The 11,752-nt window shown below is 42.7% G+C and overlaps 2 protein-coding genes across 2 annotated transcripts in view; one reads left to right on the top strand and one right to left on the bottom strand.

Moving 5' to 3' along the window:
- Positions 1 to 959: 959 nt before the first annotated feature.
- TOMM5 (translocase of outer mitochondrial membrane 5) lies at positions 960 to 2,967 on the top strand. The gene is made up of 2 exons (XM_026672940.2): positions 960 to 1,184; positions 2,541 to 2,967. Exons 1-2 carry the CDS (start codon positions 1,064 to 1,066, stop codon positions 2,573 to 2,575), a joined length of 156 nt encoding a protein of 51 aa, XP_026528725.1. The 5' UTR covers positions 960 to 1,063; the 3' UTR covers positions 2,576 to 2,967.
- Positions 2,968 to 4,933: 1,966 nt separating this feature from the next.
- Positions 4,934 to 11,752, bottom strand: part of IGFBPL1 (insulin like growth factor binding protein like 1) — a 46,230-nt gene continuing 39,411 nt past the window's right edge. The window contains exons 3-5 of the mRNA XM_026672941.2: positions 11,251 to 11,367; positions 6,676 to 6,829; positions 4,934 to 5,139 (exon numbers count right to left, since the gene is read on the bottom strand). Coding sequence (XP_026528726.2) covers positions 6,680 to 6,829; positions 11,251 to 11,367 — 267 coding nt within the window. The 3' untranslated portion in view covers positions 4,934 to 5,139; positions 6,676 to 6,679. The remainder of the gene's footprint in view (positions 5,140 to 6,675; positions 6,830 to 11,250; positions 11,368 to 11,752) is intronic.

Genomic DNA, 11,752 nt, shown 5'->3' with positions numbered 1-11,752 from the left:
CACGTTGCACCACAGACTGTCCAGGAGTTGGGGGATGCTTTAGTCCAGGTGTGAGAGGAGATCCCTCAGGAGACCATCCACCACCTCATCAGGAGCATGCCCAGGCGTTGTAGGGAGGTCATACAGGCACGTGGAGGCCACACACACTACTGAGCCTCATGTTGACTTGTTTTAAGGACATTACATCAAAGTTGGATCAGCCTGTAGTGTTTTTTTTCCACTTTAATTTTGAGTGTAACTCCAAATCCAGACCTCCATGGGTTGCTAAATTTGATTTCCATTGATAATTTTTGTGTGATTTTGTTGTCAGCACATTCAACTATGTAATGAACGAAGTATTTCATAAGAATATTTCATTCATTCAGATCTAGGATGTCTTATTTTTGTGTTCCCTTTATTTTTTTGAGCAGTGTATTTTTCAGTTTCAACCACCCAATCTATATGGCAAATAGTCATTGCAATTTGCAGCATACTGTTGGATATAACATTGAATCGTTTATGGGTTTTTTTTTCTCCTAGCAGAAGAATTATAAATATGCAGTTAGAGCATCTTTGTGTTTTTTTTTATTGCAGATGGAAGCAGGAACCGAAACGTTGCAGCTTAGTAAAGCTGTAATAAATCCGCACTCCCAATCTTAATTGTTAAAACAGCATTACCTTTCTGCTGAGAACAGGGGGGGAAAAAGTTTACAAGCAGCGGGGCTATTTACATAATAAAGAAGAGAGAGGAAAAGACGAAAGGTGAAAAATCACAAGAAGGAAAAAAAACACCTGCGATTTTCTACCATCCCTAAAATACTTGGTCTCCTCTCGTATTCAGGATTAGAACCTTCCTTCGGCTCCGGAAGTCAAGAATTGAAAAGCGTTCTGTACCGGAAGTGTAAGAAGGGCCAATAACTCTAGTCTTTTCCCCTTGGACGCCGACCGTAGCAAGAAATTTGTCCCTCAATGACATCCGTAGGGAGGGCGGGGTTACTTCGAGAGAGAGCGCCTGGGTAGTTTTTTCGGAAGCTTCCTTGGCTCAGGAAAGGAGCGGTGGGCGCCGACGGCAGCTGAGACCACCATGTTCCGCCTTGAGGGTTTGGGGCCCAAGCTGGACCCGGAGGAGCTGAAGCGCAAAATGCGCGAGGACGTTCTCTCTTCCATCCGCAACTTCCTCATCTACGTTGCCGTGCTGCGCATCAGTGAGTGTGCCTCCCGCGCGCACATCTGGGGCGGCGGCGGCGGCGGCGGCCACGTGCTGGGGATAATTTTGCCGGGAGCTGCTGCAAAGCTGGGGTTTAGCAGGGACCTTCATTAACGTTGGGGAGGGGGAGGTTTAGATGGGAATCTGAGGAGCATTTCGTGTCATCAGAAGATGCGGGGCGGAGTAGCGGCTAAGGGGTTTGAAGTAGATCCCGAGAGGAATTGGACTTTAACCTTAGACTATTGACCTCACCCCTTTCCTAAGAGGTCTGTAGAGGGCGTGCATAAGCCGTCCCTGTCCTATTGTTTCTTTTATTTTTTATTTTTCTTATATGTATCCATGTATTCATAACTATGTTTTTACTTATACCTGTTATCTTGTAAGCAATTGACAAATTTTTTAAAAAAGGTCACTTTGGCCAGGCATGCCTCGGTCCGGCCCTAGGGAGTTGTTGTTTTTTGGGGGGAGGGGAAAGGTTGGAGTTAAAAGAGTAGATTATTATTTATTTAAATTTATTATTGGCTGCCCATCTCCAATGGACAAGGGATGAGATACCCGTGCAAGGAAGAATAAATGCTAACTTGTTTTAAATAAGTAAAGTTAGTATAAATATTTATACGGCTGTCTATCTTAAACCAAACTCTAGGGGAAATTGCAACCTAAGGGTAAGCTCTATGTAAAATAATAATAATAAAAAACTCAGAAAACCATAACCAGGAAAACCTGGTGTTTACAGCTAAATTTTCTGATGGAGCAAAAAAAATATATGGAAAGACAACTGTAATTTAACAGATGTCTTCATTTTTTGCAGCTGAGATATAAGGACAGTACTCTGTAATGCAGTATTTCATAAAGCCAGAGGCTTGGACTGTTGGAAGTTCTTTGAATACTGCTACTTGGCCCCTGAGTTCCAAAAAAACATTTTTGGCACTTGAGAAATAATGCCCTTCTCTTTTGTTTTGCATTTTAAAAATATCTCTAGTATTCATGATTTGTACACATGTATTATATAACTTCAAAGTTAGGTATTGAATGCCTTAAGAACAATGCAAGTATTCAAGAAGTGGAACACTCAAAATTTATTTTCAGTGCAATTTTCTTGAATCTGCATTTTCAAGATCAGATCATTTACAGAGCTTTGTGGCTCATCACCATGGGGAAGAAACTAAGCAAAAAATATTTACTAGAAAATTTACCATGGTGTAGTTATACCTATATAGGACATTCATTGTCAGTTACCTATACTAAGGGAATACCATCACTTTCCTGCTGATTTAGCTAAACTTAAACCAGGAGTTATGATCTAAATGTCTTCTTTTGTTTGTTGAGAGCATTACTGTGTTTCTTTCCATAGCTCCATTTGTTTTAAAGAAGCTGGACAGCATATGATAATAAGAGCTTCGAGGATTGCCTGCATGGAAGACCAAACTGGACTTTGAATGCTTTTCTAAGAATGGACTATAGTTAAAGTGACTCTATATCCTAACAGATGGATCCTGAACATTTCCATATGAAGATTGTAGAGCAGCTGAAAAAGTAAAATATTTTTGTCACTTTTCTTTCCATGTGCCAGACTTTTGTTCTTGTCTTCATGTTGGTGCAATCTTGTTCTTATTCAGAGCTTATAATCAGGCCCGATTTGGGAAAGCTGCTAAATATGCATTGAAATATAATTGTATCTGAAGCGTTCATAGTGATATTGTTGTCACTTAATACAGTGTCCATGTGAAACCTTCAGGATATATCCTGAAAGATTAAAATAAATGGACTATATGTTCTAATGACAGTATTCTGCTATATTTCCAGTCAGATTAGTTAAACTCATTCTTTCATACTGCATCCTTTTTGTTAAGTTCTGACACTTCGGGATGAGGAAAAAAAACACACTATACAGCACTGTGCTTGAAGCTTTTCAAAAGATCAAAAACAGGTAATATTAAATTCAGCCAAAAGCAAAGCTGACAATTCTTCTTGTTTGCGATGACACTGAGTTTTGTTAAGCAATCAAGCTAAAAAAAAGGCACGGAGTAATAGACAGAACAATTAGGTTATGATTAAAATGTGGGCTCATCTAATGCTGCGGCAGGGAGGGGCACGTTATGCGCACGGGGGGGGAATGGGGGGAAAGGCTGTTTAGGCATGACTTCCATATTAAAGATAGGGATTGCGGCCACATTGATGTGCCTGCTGCCTAAAATCTTGATTTGAAATGAAACAAGACCATAGTCAACCTATTGAAACTGTCTCCCTTGAGAGCAATGAAGAAATTAGGCGTAGCTTCACAAGTTTTCTTTTTGCTTTTTAAATATTAAATTAATGGAGGCTAGGTCAGCCAGATAACCTAACTGGAAGACAACAGACCTTAGTATCCAGATGCCATGTACAAAAAGGAGAAGACACTCTCTTTCATATCCATGTCGGCTTCTTCCAGAAATGAGCGATTGGCAGGGGCTTTCATTTCATTCAAAAAGCAGTCTGGTTTATGTGTATGAGGTGGTTCTTTTCCAACTTTGATTTCTCTAATTGGTTAGTAACAATTCAAAATGAAATCATGTGAATATATCATGTGAGCATTTCCATGAATAAAAGCAGCCACCAGATGTCAATGGCTAAGTAGCAATCTTTTTCTTAAGAAAAGTGTGGTGTGGTCATTTTTAAATCCGGATTTCATTTGTAGTTTCATGATTTTTTTTTTTGTCATTTTAACAATCATGAATTTTGGGGGAAGAGTCGTTCCCCCCCCCCAAATACCTCTAGGTTCCATCAAAATCTGAGGACTATTTTTGGAAAATAAAACTAGGTAGCTGAAGTTTAAGGGTTGTTTTGCGTTGAAGTGTACCTACCTAATCAACATATAAAAGTAAACACAAGAATGAGAAGATGGAATAACAGGAGTTTGTCTTCTACTAAATGAGTATAAGCATGCAGGAAACTGCAGTTTAACTCTGAGTTTCCATCTTTTCTATTACACTTCAAAACCTGTTATAATATCTTTCACCTTGGGCAGAGAATATGACTAGATTAAAGACATTCTATAATAAGACAAGCAATGAAGATGATAAAGATGAAACAGTATGTTCTCAAATTTAGTGCACTTTTAAAGACGTAAGAGTAAAGGTATAACAGAGTTGAAAGATCTTGGAGTCTTCTAGTTCAGCCACCCTACACAAGCAGGAGACCCTATAGCATTCTGGAGGGGTGTGCATGTGTGTATTATATTGACACGTGTTCTAGGTTCTATAGGACGGGAGTTCTATTCAGAATCCAGTTCAGAATTTGTAATGTGCCAGTGTATTGTTTGAACTGTTGGGCTAACACAGTGAAGACAAGATTCAATTCCACCCAAGCCATGAAAACTCAATGGATGACTTTGAGCCAGCTCTTCGTTCCATCTACCATACAGGGTTGTGGTGGTTATGTAATGAAGGGAAGTTCATTATAAGAGTCTTGGAAGAAAGCTGAATATAAACCTTCGCAAATTTCATTCAAGTGGTTAAACTAATGCATTAAAATACAATATTGTTTTTGCTATTTCTCATTTAGTAGGTAGGCCATTTAGTTTTATGGACAAAAATGATGGAGAATTGATTGCTTAGTGAAGGGAGAGCTCAAATGAATATTTTGTCCATGTCTTAATTTTAAATGGCCTTGAATACAGTAATTACTATTTTGCCAGTTAATTTGTTGCTGTAGTAAGTTGTAATGTTTTCTAGATGTACTTTGAGCGTGCCAATAAAAACATTTTTTAAAAAAAACATGCTTTTATTATGTCTTCGTTCCATACTAACTACATGTTCAATATTCATCAAACACTAAAAAGGGGGTACAAATATCACCATTACTCAAGAAAAGATTGAGATAGTGTCTTCTAGTCTTCAGAAAGTAAGAAAGCAATCACTAATCCATCCATTGGTGTCTAGATTGTGTTCAATTCCGATCCCACTGGAGGAGGTCTAGACAGATGTGGGGGAAGGAAGAGAAAAAAAATAACTTGTGGCATTCACAAATAATATTTATATGCAGTTTTACAGAAAATTAATGTGGAGGATTTTGTTTAGATTCAGAAGGCTAAATTACCCTTCAGTTACAAATAATTGGTTTTATTGACTCATTCTTAATTGTTTTTTTACACACATTCCTTATGTAATCCACCAATTTTCTTTCTGTGTCCAAAGTGCATACTCTTTCTCTTTTAGCTCCTATTCTTATCAGACCCTAAAATGCACTTTTTCCTGTTCCACCATATTCCCATCTGTTCTTGTTCTCTTTTCCTTTTAAGGTGAAGAGGAAAAAGTGTTAGATTTCAACTTTGGTTGGCACGCACTGATCTTGCTTTGTGTAGCAGCTTTTATAGCCAAAGCTATTTGCACAATGCAAATGAATGTGGACTGTTTGCAGAACTATACTCTAGCAGTCATATGCCTGAAAATGTGCATCAGCTGCTGACTTCTCAAACACATGGACTAGTTTTTGGAAAAATGTATAGTATCGCTAATACTGTTGAGCAGGGGTATCTAACTTTGGCAACTGTGGACTTCAACTAAAATTACTTAGCCAGCCATGCTGACTAGGGAATTCTGGGAGTTGAAGTCCATAAGTTTTAAAGTTGCCAAGGCTGGACAACCCTGGTATAGAGTCTCCATATAAGGAACTACAAATAAAATGAGAAAAAGTTGCAATTTACTCTTCTTATTTTGGCTTACATTAGCATGTTTCTGTGCAGTTAATAGATTAAAGGCACAAAGAGTTATACTACAATAATAAAAAGGGGATGCTCCTGTCTTCCCCATAGCTTAATAGGAGAACCATGAATGCTACCAATATCCTGTTCTCACCACTATCTGGTCTGAGCATCAAGCATTTAATTGCTCCAATAAGTCTGTCATAGTTTTCTCTCCATCCCTTTTTGAGAAAATTAGTCAATTTATCTGCCTTTACGGGTATTTCTCCATTGAAACTCATCGTGCATACTATGAAGTTGAGGATAACAACCGCCAATTACCCCAAGATAAATTACCACTGAAAAAAGATCTCGTTTCTGAGATATTTCCATACTTTCAGAGATTAGAACTGAAGGGATGGCCATATAGCGGCAATTTCCAACATTTTCATAATTCTTACAATGCCTGTAGTAAAATGTACATTGATTCTGCTTGGCAGCACTAGGCAACGATACCAACTTTAACTTTCTTTTTTAAAAAAATCAGAAATTCAACATACTCAATGTAGTATAAAAGCCTTTCAGAGAATAACTCCTGTAAGGTGAGTTCTGGGGAACAATGGTGTGCAAATTGCAACCGTGTGCTTATAAATGTTCCATGGAAATCAAGATCTATTTGCCTTTAGGTTGAAACCAACTTGTAAGCCTCTAAACTAAAGCCCTTTTTTTGTTTATTTTATTATGCCATCCTTGTCTATGAAAAAAAGGGCAGGCATTTATAGTCATTTAAAAAGGCATTATTAACATGGAAGACTAAGATTAAGGTTACCTTGCTACTTCACGTCTTCTGATGCTGGGAAATGATCCTTCTTATTTTTACTTTGGTGCAGGACTTTAATAGTCCCCTCTGCCTGCGTTTCTCCCACCATGTTTGTGGCATGACACTGATAAACACCCTCATCATCTTTTGTCAGAGGATTAATCTATGGGGAAATAACAAGCACACCAAACATTTTCTCTCGGGCTATTATTTTTTTGGCTCTTATAATTGCATTGTAATTGTGTTTGCATACCTGTAATCCCTTTTTATATTGTTTTCAATAGAATTGGGGACTGAAAAACCTCTTGCCAATAGCACCATTTAGTGAACGTTTGGGTACAGCAGTTCCTTGCTATTTAAGAATAATAATTCTTGTGAAATGGTAAGTCTCTCCTTGTATGCCAGGTATAAATATGGTTTTGATCAGAACAGACTTGATAATTTCCTGGCAATCAGTTTGGGAAAAACAATTTTGTCTACTGTCCCAAAGGTGCTTTTTCAAAAGGCAACTGGACTTTCTGTTTTTTCTTTGAAGACGTTTCACTTCTCCTCCAAGAAGTTTCTTCAGCTCATCTTGGATGAGAAGTGAAACGTCTTCAAAGAAAAACCAGAAAGTCCAGTTGCCTCTTGAAAAAGCACCTTTGGGACAACCGTGTCCTGAATGACTGAGCATCTCCATAAACTGTCTATTCTTTATTATTTCAAGGTATACAGGTCCTATAGAATTAGTAGTCAACATTACATGTATAAAATCCAATAAAATCAGCTGCAATCATCAAAAGTAAAGGCTCCCTGAGTTAAGATCAATGGTGGATCTCTTGGCAAAAAGGAGTGGTTTGCTAGGACCATCTTCCTAGCTGTTTTTGCATTTCTTCTGTTAGTCTATATACTAAATCTTCAAGAAATTTTTATCAATAAAATGCTAAATTTGACCATATTATGTATTGACATTTTGTATCATGATATATCACCATTCTTTTGTGTGTTTTTTAAAAATATATTATTAACTTTACCACCTGTAATTTCTACGGGAAAAAATAGGAGAAAAAGAATGCAGTTTGAAATATAGCATATCAGTAGGAACATGTGCTTGGCACTGGAATTCAATTAATAGTTGGTTGAAGAAGAAAATACAGAAGGAAATTCGACTTCATACCTAATATAATTAAGTCTTCTGGGTAGCTCAAGTTCAGATTTCCAAGTAGAAAAAAATGAGTTCAGCATATTACTTTGTGCATATCCCAAGAGGGAGTTCTCCATCAGTGAAAGAGTATAAGGATGAATAATCTTTCTTGTCAGTTAAAAAGTACCGTGTTTCTCCAACAATACGGCCTCCCCCAATAGGAAGTCCCAGCATGTTTTATAGGCATGAAATGAAATTAAGCCCCTCCCCGCAATTAAGGCCTATATTAAAACATGCGAAATGGGGGGAAATGGCGTGGGGGCTTGCCGTTAGGAAGTACTTTTGTTGCACACCCGGATATGGTGCTACCTGTGTTGACCTCGGCGTTGGTGGGGCACTTCGTATTGGGAGACCTTCCGCCACCGTTGCTTTCTCTTCTCCCCATGCTGCCGTGGCGTTTGGAGCAACGCTGCGGCGTTTGGCGCAGCCATGCGCGGCCACCCAGGGCTCCTCCCTGCAACCGGAGCCCGGCGGAGACACTCGGCTTCAGGTGCCCCTGTCACCACCTTCCCGGGCACCGAAAAAACGGCTAGGTCTTCTTTTAGGGGGTGACTTAATTCCCCCCCCCTGTATCCTTGGGCGGGCGGGCGGCGATGGCTTGGATGTTGACCTCGGCATTGGTGGGGCACTTCGTATTGGGAGACCTTCTGCCACCGTTGCTTTCCCTTCTCCCCGTGCTGCCACGGCGTTTGGAGCAATGCGGCGTTTGGCGCAGCCACACGCGGCCACCCAGGGCTCCTCCCTGCAACCAGAGCCCAGCGGAGACACTTGGCTTCAGGCGCTCCTGTCGCCGCCTTCCCGGGCATCGTTCGAAGGCAAAGCCCATTCTTTTAAAAATGACCCCCTACTACCGGTACGACAAAGCCTGCCCGAGAGGGCAACCCAACCCCACGTGGGAGGCGAATCTCCCAGGGATGCAGTGCAGGATCGGCCCACCCTGGGAGAAGCACCCAGCCACCATCCCTGCCTGGAGCCGGGCAGAGCGCGAAGAGCTTCGCCTGGGGCGCCCAGCGCAGCTGACAGGCGGGACCTCCTGCCTGGCAGTGGAGCTCTGGCCAAGGCAGCGAGTGCCTCCCTGCCGGGTCCTCTGCTCATCCCACCAGGGCCGCGCCAGAGCCGGGCGGGCTGGGCAGAGCCAGGAAAGCGAGCCATGGGTGCGCGCCTGCCTGCCAAGCGAAAGAGCCGGGCTGACCCGAGCTTGGCTTCCCAAGTCCCTCCAGCCCAACCCCGAAGGGGCCACCGGGAGAGACTGCCCGAGGCAGTGATAGTGCCCACCCATCTGCGGACAGGGAGGCGAGGCGACGGCAGTGCTGCTTCCCTGGCTGACGGGACCGGTGGAGAGAGCCCAAAGCCGCCTGTCCTTTCCACCCCTCGCCCAGCCCGTCCCCACACATCTCCAAACGTGCCGGCAGCTCCAAACGCTGCAGCGGAACGGGCATCGGGCTCACTCGGCGGGGCTCAGCTCGGAGGAGGACGCGGTGTGGGCCGTCGCCTCCCTGTCCACGGACAGGTGGGCGCTATCACTGCCTCGGGCGGACTCTTCCGGTGGCCCCTTCGTGGTCGGGCTGGAAGGACTTGGGAAGCCAAGCTCGGGCTGGCCCAGCTCTTTCGCTTGGCAGGCGGGCGCACACCCGCAGCTCTCTTTCCTGGCTCTGCCCAGCCCGCCCGGCGGGATGACAAAGCCCGGTACAGAAGCACTCACTGCCTTGGCCAGAGCTCCGCTGCCAGGCTCGAGGGCCCGCCTGTCAGCTGCGCTGGGCGCCCCAGGCGAAGCTCTTCGCGCTCTGCCTGGCTCCAGGCAGGGATGGCGCTGGGTGCTTCTCCCAGGGTGGGCCGATCCTGCACTGCATCCCCGGGAGATTCGCCCCCCACGTGGGGTTGGGTTGCCCTCTGGGGCAGGCTTTGTCGTCCGGTAGTAGGGGGTCATTTTTAAAAGAATGGGCTTTGCCTTCGAACGATGCCCGGGAAGGCGGCGACAGGAGCGCCTGAAGCCGAGTGTCTCCACTGGGCTCTGGTTGCAGGGAGGAGCCCTGGGTGGCCGCGTGTGGCTGCGCCAAACGCCGCGTTGCTCCAAACGCCATGGCAGCACCGGGAGAAGGGAAAGCAACGGTGGCGGAAGGTCTCCCAATACGAAGTGCCCCACCAATGCCGAGGTCAACATCCAAGCCATCGCCGCCCGCCCGCCCAAGGATACAAGGGGGGGGGAATTAAGTCACCCCTAAAAGAAGACCTAGCCATTTTTTCGGGCTCAAAAAAAAAAAAGACCCGGCCTTATTATATGAGAAACACGGTACTTGAAAGAGAATTGCATGCTGGCTACAAAGCCTAATGACCCCTTGATCTTCCTGCACACAAATGATATATTTAAGCCAAAATAATGGTGCAGATCCTGTTCCACCCATAGATGCAGAACCTGTAGTTTCCATACTTATCTCTAGTATTCTTTTAGCAGGCCCAGAATATTTCTAGATCCAACAAAGCACCCCTGCATTTGGTGGAGTTAATACTTTTAGCCCATTTTTTTTTATAATTTGATGAGAGTTAAGAAGGAACTTCAAAAGGCAAAATGGGTCTTTTAGATTATGCCCAGGTCTAAGCATTAATTTTATGCCTTAATATTCCTGAAACTTTGCAACTGAATCAATTATTCCCAATTCTATTGTTTTACACTTCTAAGAAGGCTTCATTCACTATAATTCCCAATCTTACAAAGGCTGGAAAATTTAGCACTGCTCATTTGCAAGCTACACCCACTATGGCTCTCAGAGGGCTGTCTGTCTGTCCTTCCCTCGCTCTCTCCACTTTTCTGTGTTTCCTCCGGCCTTTGGCTGAATTTCAAAGCCTGTCTATTTGTAATCAAAGCAGTCTCTGGCAAGAGCAACCTATCTATCTCCTGACAGTCTGTTGAAAAGGGTAGGATCATGATGATAGGAATAAATGGGATGATGCTTCCATCGAAGGAAAGAAAGGAAACGAAGAAAATGAAATAAAGAAACTACCAACACATTGGAGGGGATACTACAGATTGATAGCAAGCCCCACCTTCCCCCTCACTCCCTGCTTACCCACCCACCCCGTCTTTTATTCTCATATCACCCTATCCTTCTTTCTTTTTCAGGGTTTATTCTATTGTTCCTTTACTTTGCTACTTTTATATTTACACTTCTTTTCGTTTCTTCTTCATTATTGTTGTAAGCTGCTTAGAGTAGCCCCACGGTGAGATAGGTGAATACATTTGACAAATAAATAAATTTTTACCACAAATCACTGGGTTTAATTACACTCACTGATGACATACAATCCTGAGGGATCATTCGCCAAAGAAATGAGATCCTACACATAAAAATCGTTCCGTGTCCCAGTAGCTGTCCCACTACAAATTGCCCTTCTGACATACTTACCAAAACCCAGCCTGTGCTCTCATGCTTAGAGGGACCACCTCGAACCTGAACAGCCATGTTAACTCTGTCTCCGGGCAATTCTTCTAAGAGCCTAACTCCCTTGGGGGACTCCGTGACCTATGGGATTTAACCAAGATGGCCTATTTGAAAGAGATTCATTGGCTTAGACTTATTTACATGTTTTATTTAACCATTTGTGTATAACAATTTTTATTTAAAGAAAACTTGAGGCTTTGTTTAATGGAGAATATTCTGCAGCTCAGAGTTGAAATGAAAAGTCTTTGGTTCTCTCTGAGCTTAGTTATTTTCTTGCTTTGTTTAATATTATGCCTCATCATAACCTTACATTCCAATACCCTAAGATACTTTGTTTGCTATAACTGCCATACTCCGTTTCCTAGCCTACCATTCCTCAAGACTTCCCTTTCTGGGATATTCATAGGTTTAACCATTTAATCTATGATGAACATTTGGAGCCCCCTGGACCATTTTTGGCACCCTC

The sequence above is a fragment of the Notechis scutatus genome, chromosome 2 (genome assembly GCF_049901735.1).
Source record: "Notechis scutatus isolate UNSWTSFEM ecotype Mainland chromosome 2, rNotScu1.2, whole genome shotgun sequence".
Lineage (NCBI taxonomy): Eukaryota > Metazoa > Chordata > Lepidosauria > Squamata > Elapidae > Notechis > Notechis scutatus.
Note: the sequence above shows the minus strand (reverse complement) of the source record. Positions and strands in the feature narration are given on the sequence as shown.

Bases quoted from the DNA above. Each gene is read 5' to 3' on its own strand.
- TOMM5 (XM_026672940.2), top strand. From the start codon at position 1,064: ATGTTCCGCCTTGAGGGTTTGGGGCCCAAGCTGGACCCGGAGGAGCTG. The intron at 1,185-2,540 runs GTGAGTGTGCCT...TTCTTTCCATAG, and splicing joins CGTTGCCGTGCTGCGCATCA to CTCCATTTGTTTTAAAGAAG.